Source organism: Tachyglossus aculeatus, chromosome 2 (assembly GCF_015852505.1).
Source record: "Tachyglossus aculeatus isolate mTacAcu1 chromosome 2, mTacAcu1.pri, whole genome shotgun sequence".
Classification (NCBI taxonomy): Eukaryota; Metazoa; Chordata; class Mammalia; order Monotremata; family Tachyglossidae; genus Tachyglossus; species Tachyglossus aculeatus.
Genome location: NC_052067.1, coordinates 17,958,668 through 17,971,797, shown reverse-complemented (window position 1 = coordinate 17,971,797; position 13,130 = coordinate 17,958,668). Strand labels below are relative to the sequence as shown.

The 13,130-nt window shown below is 51.4% G+C and overlaps 1 protein-coding gene across 1 annotated transcript in view; it reads left to right on the top strand.

The window, feature by feature from the left end:
• Window positions 1–11,157, top strand: part of HOXA3 (homeobox A3) — a 20,489-nt gene extending 9,332 nt beyond the window's left edge. The window contains 4 exon segments of the mRNA XM_038765676.1: window positions 7,300–7,915; window positions 9,478–10,088; window positions 10,090–10,119; window positions 10,121–11,157. Of these exon segments, the coding sequence (XP_038621604.1) occupies window positions 7,417–7,915; window positions 9,478–10,088; window positions 10,090–10,119; window positions 10,121–10,252 (1,272 nt within the window). The 5' untranslated portion in view covers window positions 7,300–7,416 and the 3' untranslated portion in view covers window positions 10,253–11,157.
• Window positions 11,158–13,130: the final 1,973 nt, after the last annotated feature.

The window sequence follows — 13,130 nt, the reverse complement described above, 5'->3', positions numbered from 1 at the left end:
TTGTCTCTCTAGCCGGCGTGGACCCTGTTTATTTCCAGTAGCTTTTCTGAGCTGGAAAAACGAGTGTCGAAAGCTCTGGGTTTGGGGGAGCTGTGGTTTTTTTGTGAATGTGTGGTGTGCGGCGGGGGTCTCTTTGTTATTGTTGTTGTTATTGTTGTTGTATTGTGTTGCGGTGGGTGGGTTTGATTTGGGTTTCCGACGAAGGGGCTAGGAGCGGGAAATCGATGAGTGTGCAGTTCTGCTGCCATTTTATTTCCGATGGTTCCCGCTACTTTGTTTACTATTAAGGCGGGTGTTCCAGGATGCTCCTCTTGGCAACAGGACCGAGGGAGTCCAAACTTGGGCGACGACCCATTGTTTCATCGGGGCAGGGGGTGGGGAACCAGCGGTCTACGGGGGAGGGTGCAAGGGGAGAGCGGGAAGGGCTTTGTCCCGGGCTTGTTCTTTGGAAAGAAGCTCCGATTGGAAGGTTCCAGCGGTACAGGGAAGGAGCTGAAGAGCGGGGCCGGGGCTGGATGGCGCCCTCCTCCCTTTAATTTCTTCCCTTGGAGCGGAGGACACGGCCTCGGCTTTCCCTCCCCCCGCCCCAGGACCCGGTGCTTTTATCTCCGCATCCCGAGTGGGGTGGCCGAGCGCCCCGCTCGCTCCCTAGGCCCCCCGCTTTTCTCGGCCGATCCTGGGGGTGGAGGGAAGAAAGACCGTGGTTCCCACCCGTGATCCGACTCCCGGAGGTCAGAGTGCGGGTCTGTGATTTATGGTACCTCGGGGCCGGGGGGCGGGAGGGGGATGGTGATGGTGGGGGGGGGGGAGAGGGAGATGCCGGACACCTCTTGGTCATTTTGTCCCCCAGTTATTATGCGATTCCAGGGCCTCTGAGTCTGATGGAGCTTCGGACCCACAAACATACAAATTTGGCAACTGGGACGGAACTAACTACCCGTCTCTCTCCTCCGACGAGGCCGGAGGATCGAGGGTGCCTGGAGGGGAGAAATGGAGAGCTCGGTCCTTGGGACTAGACCTGTCCGAACGGCAGCTCACTTCTTCTCTCCCCTCAGACAAAAAAAAAGACAGAAAGAGAAAAAAAAGAAGTAATCTAATTATGCTTTCCTTGCTCAAAGAGGAAATATTAGCCTTTCTGTGAACACGGCTCCTTCAATCCACACATTGTTGGCTCTGAAAGTAAACGTGTTTTTCCTGAGAATATTTTAAGTGGTCCGAAACGCCCCTTGAAAATAAAATGTAAGCTTTAATTGCAGTTCAATTACGTGTCAGCGTTTGGTGTGATTTATGATCTAGTTCTCGTGCATTTTTGACCCAGTTAAAGACTCATAAATAATATCATTCCACTTGAAAAAACCGTGAGGGCGAGTATAGGTTTGTTGAAAACATCTTTTTATTATAGGGTTAATGCTCGCAAATTGGAGAAGAACCAGATTAAAGGCTTGCTAAGCATCATCCCCAACAAGAACGATCCAACAGACGTGTTCGTAACATTTGGCTTCACAGGAAATATCTAGGGCAACGAGATGGGAGCCAAACCAGATTAAATGCTTTTCTTTTCCCATAGACATAGCCCCCGATCACCAAAATCTCTGTGTAATTACTTGGATGTGAATTTCATCAATAATTTCCTTCCCCCTTTGGGATTTCGATTCACTATTCTTGCCAGACATTCCTCTTTCCCTCCCCCCCCCCCCCCGCGTCTCCCCCCCAACTCACAAAAAAACCATCCAGGAGCGATCTAGCGTATCCAGCTAAATAATTTTTTATAATAATTTCCCCTTTCCGATGGAAACCCAAATAAAAGATTCGCGGGCATTTCTTCCCCTCCGATGGACTCAGCTCTGAGCCGGGAGGCAGAGGGGCGCGTTCCTCTCCTGCACTTGTCTCTCTGAACAAAAAAGCCTAGAAAAGTCCTTCAGGTTCGGCCGGCATAGCCGCAGGCCAGGAGAGAACCCAGGACCCGTTTCTATTTTCACCCCGAGAGCCAGAAGGAGGGGCAAGGAAGGGGGTTCTAGAAGTGGAACTCGCTGGAAACCGGTGGAAAAAGCCTTCCCCCCAACCCGTCTTCAAAATAAAACGAACACCTTGGCACCCTGAAATCACCAGGCCTCAAAATGCGGCTCTGGAAAGGGCGACAAAGCCCCCAACTCCCAGGACCGACCCCCGGACAATTTGGCTTTTCTCCCTCCACGTCCAGAACCCAGGGCCTGTCCGAGATAGCCCAATGGACCCGCGACCTTTGTTTGCCCTCAAGGCATTTTCCTCCCGGCCTGAAGGGATTTGTTCCCAGCACACAGTGGTGTCCACGGAGTCCGGTTCCCCTTCCTCGGTCCGGTCTCGGCTCCCGGTCCAGTTCGGCCCTCTCTAAATTAGAGTCCCTCAGTCTCCACCGAGCCGTTCAGGGGGCCAGGTCAGGAGAGTTGACCCCCACCCCCGGCCCCCTCCATCCCAGTTTACCAAGTCCGCTTTCTCACGGCTTCCTTTGGTTTCCCGGAGCTAGCTCAGCCCGAACCAGGGACAGTCGCATCAGCAGTTTAGAAGAGAAAGTGCGGGGTTGATTATTGACCGAAGCCTTTTTTCTTCCGACGCAGCATCCGAGGAGGGTGGTTTGAAGAGAAAACGCAGGCCAGCGGATTTTTTGGCCCCTTCTTCCCTCCTACGCCGCCCGGCTTCCCCTTTCATGTTGTGGCATCGCAATATGCCATAAGGAGCAAGTATTTTCTGTTTTAGTGCTCTGTTTACAGCTTCGGTGCATGAAGTCATAAATCTTGAGGAGCCATAAATGACAAAAACCATTGGTATGCGCAAGAGGCCACCCCGGCCTGAAAGTGCTTTTTGATTTCTCCCTTTTCCTGGGCTTTGTTTTTGCTTTAAGGTGACACTTTCGCTCCCCGGAGGTTTAAACACACTACTTATATTTCTAACACCTCCTTTGAGGAGGACAAACCACCGACGCCTCGAAATCACACGAACTCTCCCTTTCTCCCCTTTTACCACAAAAAAATAAACAGATCCTTCCTTAGAATTTGTTGTAATCCTCTGATGGGTTTTAAGGCTTGTTTAGGGAGAGAAAGTCATTTAGGCCTTTCAAGTTGTGGCTATTGTTCAAAAACCAAGCCCCCAATGAAAGGTTGCTCTTCATGGGGAAACTGTATCTTCCCTATTCCATATCAGTGCTATACTTGGTCAAATCCACGCACTGGGTACCAAATCAGATCTATGTGTAGCTGAACATTCACACATGCACCCCCCTAACCCCACACACATACGCACACACTCACCCACACACACATACACACACAATCCAACCCATACATGTGTGTGGGTCTGGTTGAGCCCCACAGTACAACACACCCTCATAGAGAACGTGTACGTGTTGAAATCTGCATTTTTTTCCTTCTCCCTCCCCGGCTGCAACTATTTAAATAGTTCTGTCTAAAAATACAGTCGAGGACAGGCTGATTGAATCTGGCAAGAATTCCTGGTAAAAGTAGGGCGGGGGGGGGGAACACTCTTTCCCCCCTCCCTCTTCCCGCCGGTCTCCATCCCTAGTGCAAAGAGAGGGAAAGAGGGAGAGTCCTTCTTGGAAGTTAACCACTTCAAGTCTCCCGGAAACTTTTATTGCCTCTCCCGCCCTTACCGCCCCCCCACCCCAGCTTCTCCCCGCTGTTCTAGGTACCAGGGACACTATATTACGTGGCTCCTCAAACAGATTCGTAAGAAATAAAGACCCTGGTGAGTGAGCTTCTTTGTGAACGCCGTTTGTCTTCATTAACATAATTTTCCTGGACTTTAGTGACGCCTCGGAGCGGGGAGGGGTGGGGAGGCGGTGTGTGTGTGTGTGTGTGTATGTGTGTGTGTGTTGGGGGGGGCGCCCTCCTTCACTCCCTCGCTCCCTTTGCCCCATCCCCCACCCCGGCCCGCGCTTCCCCACCGGTTTGCTTCCCCCAACCAGACGCCGCTCCGCGTGCAATATTCATAAGAAACATACCCATGTCGGTGCCACTACCCTAGGAAAAGCCCCGAGCCGCGATAGCTCTTATCTCTGGGCCCCGGCTGCTGCCCTAGGGAAGGGCAGGGGGAGGGGGTGGCTGCTGGAGGGGGGTGGGCTTGGGGGGGAATGGTGGGGAGGGGGGGGATGTCTGAGCCGCCCCAGCTAGCCCTCCTGTGAGTCTTGCAAGAGTCGCGAGTCGAGCCACGCTTCTCCTCGCGCCCTGGGCTCCGGGGGTCTTCTTCTCGGCCGATGATTTGAGCCGGTGCCCATCCCGGAGCCGAAGGGGAGCGGGCCGGGGGAGGGTCTGAGCAGCCAGCCCCCCTTGGCTGCTGCTGCCGCCGCGGGACCAGCCCCGGAGCTCGGTGCCTCCTTCCGCGTCAGTCGTCAGAAGTTAAGGTAAGCAAGGCCACAATCCGCCGCTATCAGTGCTGAATGGCGGAGTTTATGTCTCAGTGATTTATGGCCGTAGACTTAAATCTCGGTTCAAGAAGAGTTCACAAGCTGGAGCTTCCTTCCAGGCAGTGACTGATACCCTTAGACTTCGAGTTCAGGCCGTTTCCCCCGGCTCCCCCTTCCCCCCCTCCCATTCCCTCTTCCCTCAACTTTTCTGTATTTTGGAGGGGCACCCTTACCTGGATTTCCCCCTTCTGAGACCGGGGCGAGGGCTGGGGAGGGGGGTGCGGGGAGGAGAAGGGGGTGTAGGGTGGGGAGACGGGAGGGGGGGAGGAGGAGGAGGAGAAGAAGGAGGAGGAGGAGGAGGAGGAGGAGGAAGGAAGGAGCCAGAATTTGGCCAGATCTGAAGGAGACAATAGGGGCTGCTCCGTGGAGGCAATGTAGACTCTTCTTCGACTATATTTCAGCTCAGCTGCACCTGGCTATTGCACCGAGAGAGATCTTTGCGGTGGATTCGTCACTCGGGGTCTTTGTCTTGGGGTAGAGGGGGAGATCTGCTGCTAGGTGAATCTCCAACTTCTTCACCGGATGGCAAACTTTTTTTATGGCTGTTTGTGTTGGCCCTGGGTTTGTCCAGTACCCCGGAACAATAGGAAAGACTTCGGTTGAAGAAAGAAGTAACTCAGGTTTTCAGAGCACTTCTTCCCTTTTGGGGGGGAAAGAACCCAAACCAAGAACAACTTGGTGGAGCTGTTTGACTTTAGGAGCTGGAACCCAGTTTGGCTAGAGATAATGGATTAGCAAATCACTTGAAATATTGTGCTTTCAAAATCAACTTAATTTTATTTTATCTAATATCTTGCCGTTCACGTGTCTGGAGTAATTTTCTTAACCTGACATTTTCTTTAGTTATAAGCCTAGTATCTGAAATATTTACAATGTCAGACATTAAAACTGTCAAATCGAATAGGAATCGTTTTCAATAGAGGAACAGGAAATTGTGCTATTAAATTGACTCTTCGGTTTTTACTCTAACATTTTAGTTGCTCTCCAACGTGGGAGCCGTACCTCCCTCTCTATTTGCAAGGGCTAAACAGCACTCTAGGGCCTAGAGCTTGCACACAATAACTCTGGGTAAAGGATGCTGTTATTTTTAATTGAGGTGCTGGAAAATTAATCGTGCCTGCCTTCCAGATGTTGATCAGATTGTTGGTTTAATAACAAAATCCAAAGGAGTCTAGGATTAAAAATAAAATCATAGTAATCCACCGTTAGATGTTCATTAAATTGAGTTTTCTAGCTAACGAAGTACCTGTAATTCCCTGGCAAACTTGTGTAACTTGGAATATAAATACATGCAGTTATGGTGGGAAACGGGGAACAATTATCAGGTTATTATGATTTCCTTAAATGGCCGGAGGGACTAGTACAACCCTAATACCAAATGCAGGGAACTCTGCTGAGCCGAGAACAAACGGTTGAGTTGGTTAAGAGTGCAAACAAAAAGAAACTACCCAGATTTGAATTCTGCAGACCCTTTCTCGGAAACAGAGGTTAGATAACGTTCAGATCGCCTCTTACATTATTGCCGCCGGATCTTTAATTGGTTATTCGGAGGCAGGTAAACAGTGCTAGTTAAACAACAACAACAACAAAAAGATTCACATGGACTATAGGAGCGGTTTATGGCTTGTGTTTCCATCCCCTCTTCCCTAGCCAAATGACCCCCATACATCAAATTACATAGCAGTTTCCAAGACAGAACCTATTATCGTTAAGTTGGAAGGAAAGTTCAAGCCGTGGTCATGGAGATGAACGCTGGTTTTTCAGGTTCCTGGTGGGTTTTTTTTTTCCATCTAATCCATCATGTTTTAACAGGTAGAATTTGGTAGTTGCCATGAAAAACAGCACCTCGAAACCCTCAAGGAAGACGGGTCTCGATGCCTCCTGCACTTGGAGGGAGCTGGGAGAAGGATCCCCGGGCTCGTGGAGTCCCGGGGTGGAGGAAACAGGGGAGTTACAGGGAAGGGGGAACATCCCTCCTGGGCGGGACTTGGTAACGGGAAAACCCAGGGCATTTTTTTCGCACCTTCTACCACAGGGTCTGGCCTGGAGAATTGCAGCTGGTGGTTGAGTGGGAATGGGGTGGGGGTGGGTGGAGGTAACATCTCGAAGTTAGAGATATTTCGCTGCCTAACAAACTTCTTACAGGAAGTCGGAACAGGCCTAGAAGTGTGAATTTCCTCGAGTTTTCCAGAGGCAAAATGTGTGTGTGTGTGTGTGTGTGCGCGCGCGCGCACATACTTCTCTGAATGGAAGTGGGATCTGAATTGCCGTTCAGATAAAAAAAAAAAAAACCAAACCAGAATCATTCTGGGACTGGAGTATAAATATGAAACTCGGCCTTTCTTCTTCCCCTCCCCCACCTCCACCACTCCTCTACTCCCCTCCGGCCCCGGTTGCCCAGCGGACCCCAAAGAGCTACAGAGGTTGAGGGGCGGCGGAGAGAGAGCGGGGTAACGGGAGATCCCAGGTTTCCCTAGCTCTCCCTCCCTCGGGAAATTAGACCCCCATCCAGGCCTCATTTCTGGTCGGGTTGAGGATCGAAAGGAAAAACAAAACAAAACAAAACAAACAGCTTCCCTCCCCGCCCCCATCCGGGCCCTTCTCCCTACTCCTCTCCTCCCCCTGGAAAACCCTCAACTCCAGACTCAAGTTAACCAAATATTTGTAGCTGCCAGTGAATTCCAGCAGCTTTTTATAGCGCGGCTCACTGTGCCCGGGGCCAAGTCATGCTGCTAAATATTGCTGACCACTTTTTCTTTTATGGCTTTCATGTCACTTAGCTATTGAAAGTAAGATGGATTTGTACTGAGCCTTCACCGCGCTGCGCTTCTCGTCCACCCCAGGTCCATCCGGGGAGGCCATTGGCGGAAGAACGTCACGTGACAGAGGGGTGCCAATGTTCGGCTTTAAGGGTGTCAAGACCCTGTCAGTGTGTGAAATAAATATTGGGAAACAACGAAATGCAAAAAGCGACCTACTACGACAGCTCGGCGATCTACGGTGGCTACCCCTACCAAGGAGCAAATGGTTTCACTTATAATGCGAGTCAGCCGCAATATCCTCCGTCTTCATCGCTGGTGGAAAGCGAGTACCATCGACCTGCCTGTTCCCTGCAGTCCCCTGGCAGCGCGGTGGTCCACCACAAGGCCAATGAGATCAATGAGAGTTGTATGAGGACCATCGGTGGCCAGGCCGGCCAGCCCCCCGGCCTCGTCGAGCCCCAGCAGTCCCAGCCTCCGCAGCAGCCCCAGCAGCCGCCGCCTCCGCCGGCTCCTCCCCAGCAAGCGCCGCCGCCTCCCCCCTCGGCGTCGCCACCTCAAAATGCCAGCAGCAACCCAGCCCCCGCCAACCCCACCAAGAGCCCTATGCTCAATTCGCCCACCATGTCCAAACAGATCTTTCCCTGGATGAAAGAGTCGCGCCAGAACACAAAGCAGAAAAACAGCAGCTCCAGTTCAGGTAACCCGGGCTGCGTTCGGTGGGGAGGCTGGCGCATCCAGGCCTCTCCTCTTCCCGGCCGCGCCCCTCCTCGGGGTGGGAGCCCACCCGGCCAGGACGGACCCAGCTACCCTGAAACCAACCTCCCTGCCTCCCTTGAATGGATTGGTCTCTTCCTCCCAGGCATTCCAAGGAGGTGAGCCTCCGGGCGGTCAGAGACCTGGTTTAGGGACCCTGAGGTTTTCCTCCCTCCCTGGTGAAGGAAAGCACAATTTCCTCGGTGAATTTTTCCCTCGGTGAAGGAAAGCACAACCTCACCCTTAAAGCACCGAGGGAAAATCTTAGGTGCAAGATCCGTCCTGCCAGAGCACTTAAAAATCTAGCGGCCTGGGCCTTTAGCCAGAGGTGTGTCCTCAGCTGTACTTTTTTTTTCTTTTGGCACAGCTCTGTTATTATAAGACAGTGACCCCCTGCTGAAGTGTAACATGAATAAAATAGCTCATAATCACCTGCGCTCCGAATCGATGCTTTGCTTATTATCAGAATCTATCCTTGATGCAGCTGAGTGGCTGGGTTACAGTGCTAAAAACTGTGTTCAATCTCGGAACAATGCAGCCTGGTCCAGAAAAATCTTAGGGGCGGGAAGATTATGGTGTTTGTCATCATAATAGAAACCACATGGATCTAACGTGATACAAACCCCAGCGGGTGAGACAGCGCTAGCTGCAGTTTTCAAGCATTTTGTTTACATTTGCCCCCTTCTCCGGGAGAGGTTGCACGGTGGAGGCAGATTTGATACCTGGAGCAATGTTAGGCTCAGACCATCCCGGGAAGGCAAAGAGCAGCAGGAACGTGCCTGTCGTCTCAGGGAAATCTTGTCGCCTTTCTGGATTACACGAAGCTCTGCACTTATGGCCTTTGCGCTCTCTCTAGTCTGTTTTCGCATTTACAAACAAACCACGCGGTGCTGGAGTGCATCTTATCCTCGGTGACCCTTTTCTAGTAAAACAGACATTTCAGGATCTCCCTATAGGGTCTCAGCCCGGGACTCAGTAGCCGAGTCCGTCCCGAGGAACCGAAGGGAAGAGTTAAGAGAGGCAACGAGACAGTTAGTTCGGGGAACAGGCCCTGATATTGAGGGGAGGGAAAGGAGGATTTCGGTTGGATTTTGTGGGGGTTTTTTTTGAAGACTAATCCAAACTGACTATGTAGATTGGTCAACTTCCATTCGCTTTGCCAGTGTAGACCCGGGCCGTTACACCCACTGGCCACTGGGATCCGCCTACTGGTGGCGGGGGCGGAGGTTCTAAGAGAAGACAATAACTGGGTGCCTGATGGGGATTTCCACTCCGATCAGCCAGATGGAGACGGTCTGAGCTCCGGCTGACGATCGGGGGATGGGGGACGGGCGGGGGTGGGGCGGGGAATAGCGGGGCGTGAAGGAGAGAGCCCTTCCCTGGGGTCTCTAGCCCCATCACCTCCGCCTGGCTCCGTCGGGGGAGGGGGTGGGCTTGGTCACTGGCCCCGGCCAATTGGCGGGGCAGAGGCGCCCCCTCATCTTCTGCTTTGTGTGCTTTGCCTAGGGGAGAGTTGCGCCGGCGACAAGAGCCCCCCCGGGCAGGCCTCGTCCAAGCGAGCCCGCACCGCCTACACAAGTGCCCAGCTGGTCGAACTGGAGAAGGAGTTCCATTTCAATAGGTACCTGTGCAGGCCGAGGAGGGTGGAGATGGCCAACCTGCTCAACCTCACCGAGAGACAAATCAAAATCTGGTTTCAGAACCGCCGGATGAAATACAAAAAGGATCAAAAGGGCAAGGGCGTGATGACGTCATCCGGGGGGCAGTCCCCCAGCCGCAGCCCGGTCCCTCCCGGCGCTGGGGGGTACTTGAACTCTATGCATTCCCTGGTAAACAGTGTCCCCTACGAGCCCCAGTCGCCCCCGTCCTTCAGCAAGCCTCATCAAAACGCCTATGGCCTCCCCACCTCCTACCCGGGGCCACTCGCTAGCTGCCCACCTCCCCAGAAGCGGTACGCGGGGACGGCCGCCGTCACTCCCGACTACGACCCTCATCCCCTCCAAGCCAACGGCGGCTATGGGAATCCACACCTACAGGGAAGCCCCGTCTTCGTGGGGGGCAACTATGTGGAGCCCATGAGCAATTCCGGGCCTTCCATCTTTGGTCTGACTCACCTCCCCCCACCCCGCCTCGGCCGCCATGGACTATGGGGGGGGCCGGATCCATGGCCAACAACCACCACCATGGACCGTGCGACCCCCACCCCACCTACACAGACCTTACTTCTCACCATCCTTCTCAGGGAAGAATTCAGGAAGCGCCCAAGCTGACCCATCTGTGATGGACCTCGGTGGCTGAGGGGGACAGAAAGTCAACCCACCTTTCTCTTCTTCGTTGTTTTTTTAAGGTCTCTCTTCTCCCGCCCTTCTCCTCCCTCTTCCTATCTTTCTCCCCTCCCCACCCCCTCCACCCCCGTCTCCTCTTTTGTTTTCTTTGGTAACGCGTTTTTATAGTTTATGTGACGTAGCAATATTCGTTGCTTGAATGGCTCTAGAGTCTCCATAGTGATATTTGTCTTCTCGAACTCGAGCCCGCGGCTCGCGCTGGCTGGGGCGGTGGGCTTCTCCCTTTACCTTCTCTTCTCTTTTATCAAAAACAGGGTATATGAACAAATTTTCTATCCGAGTTCTTCAGTGTGAATTTGTTCGTACATTTATGGCTCCCTCGGGGACGCAATTAAGTTGTGTTGGTTTTTAATTTTGTTTTTTATTGCACTTCTTTTAAAGAGCGAGAAAAGAAATCAAAGGCGCTTTGAAACAGGGACTCCCTGGACGATAATGAATACGTGTACGTCTTTCAATGTGTGTATGCTGGTGAACATTCAGATTTATTTATATTTTTTTTGCACACATTGAATAATCTAAGTGTTTAAATATTATTTATCCCCATGCGTTCATATTTATATTAAAAAAACTGTACCCTGATTATTCAGGAGGCATTATTATCCAGCCTTTTGTTCAATGGCATATTGGCGTACATAGACAATTTTTATTTGAAAGGCAAATATAATTCCTTTATAAGAATGGTAATGATGCAATAAAACCAGAGAGAAACCACCATTTGAAACAGTAATTTATGCTTGTAACATCCGGCTAAACCGAAAATCTGTAAACGTGAAAATCCCAGATTTGTTTTGAAAGTTCTACATTCCTTGCTGCTCACGTTCTGGAAAAAAATAAAGTTTTTATTCTGAATAATTCAGTGTTAAGAACGTGTTCTTTGGCCCAAAGTAAGGAAGGACCCGAATTCAGCTGGTCCCCGGGACCCGCGCCCGTCCCCCTCTCCTCCTCATCGCCCCTTCCCCATAAAGCCCAACCCCGTCCGGAACGGTGTGTCCTTCCACCGAAGCCAGGGCCTTTTGTGAGGTCTTTCCGTATATCCAAGCCCCGGCCGAGTAGTCGGGGATAGCCCCAGCGCCGAGGAGCTAGAGAGTGCGAAAGATGCTGCGGTTGCTGTGGCTGCTGCGTCTTCTGCAAAGCAGGGCTGGCAGGCTCTTCCCGGGCGCAGAGCCGCCTGGAGCCCGCGTGGCTGGGTTTCTGGGAGAAACAAAGCCAGGCTCCCTCCTTGATCGACAGTGTAGACAGCAGAGGGGACACAGGTGCTTCGGCTCGTCAGGATCAACTCGGGGCATCTTGCGGGAGTGGGACATCCGCTTTCAGGCCCTCCAGAATGGGGAAACATTCGCCATGTTGAGCTGCACTTCTCTGTGTCGGCCTCTGTCTCTGCTTTCGCCTCTGTCTCCCGGCCTCTGTCTCCTTACCTCTCCCTCTGTCTTTCCCTCTCTCTCCCTCCCTCTCTTTCTCTCCCTCTTTCCCTTCCTCTCTCTGTCTCTCTGTCTCTCTCTGTCTCTCTCTCTGTCTCTCTCACTCTCCCTCTCTCTCTCTCTCTCTCTCCCCACCGCGCCGTCCAGATGGAGAAAGCTCTTCTCGCCTCCGCATCGGGGACCCAGGGAGCTTTCTACTCCCACACTTTTCCTCCCGGGGTCAAAACAGACAAGTCAACGACTGTTACATTGTACTGGCTGTGAGGGGGCCTTAAGTAAAGGCAAACAGAGCTAGGAATACAAAGCAGATGCTGTGGAATACCGTTTCCATGGGGCAAATTCGAAATACATATGTTTATGGCTCAAAACACCATTAATCACCCCAGAAGGAAAGATTCAGTAATAAATCGGCTGTAGCTTGGAGTCCATTTTTAAGGGACCAGGGTAGGTCGGACTCACAAAGGGGCTGAACATGGAGGGGAAGGAGGGAGCTGGAACCAGACCAGGAGGCTCTCCCTGGCATGGGTGCGATTCAGCTACAGCTTCAAGCATGAATCTCCTTCCCTGAATTTGGCAATTTTGCATTTTCGGAATCTACCCCGCTACTCTCATCCCCTTGAGCCTCTCATTATATCTCTCTCCTTCCCCGGACGGGAGCGGGGGAGTGAGAGAGGCAGAAGCAGAGATATGAGATCGGTATCTTTCTAATAAAAAAATAAAATGCAGCCTTACCAAATACTTTATTTTGACATAACAGGACTCAAATATTCTATGTCCATTTGTGGATCAATAGCTAAATTTACCGATTAGGCTATAGAGAAGAAGAGCCACAAATATTAAAAGGAAATCTTAAAGCCAAAAAGTCTGTGGATTTTGCATTCGTATTTGAACACCAGGTCAGCTTTGAGCCTAATATGCTAAGAGAAAAGACATCTTTATATGTATATGCACATGCAGCTTATATCAGGAATCACCACTCTCTTCCCCCTCTCTGTCTTTCAGAGCATAGAAAATGTCGCCATTTTGCTCACTCTAAATTATTCTTAATCTGGGTCTTTATTTTCCTATGAGAACCTCCCACGATTGACCTTTAGAAATACACTAGTATTCTAGTACAGACGAGGCTAGACGTATATACTAGCAGGGAGATGTATAATCTACTTTAGTTAGGTAAGGAACCCGCAATTTGGTGAAAAAAAAGAATATTTGATACCCGGAGCCATATGGATTTTATATAGACATAGAGGATATTTGCATGTCGCATACATGTTTAGCTATATCCCCCTCACCGCCAGTCCGGGGCCATTGACAAACATACATTTAGAGAGAGCTTTGGCTTAAAACGAGATTGGTTTGAGTTCATTTCCTCCCCTTCATCTCCCTCCCCCTCCCTCCC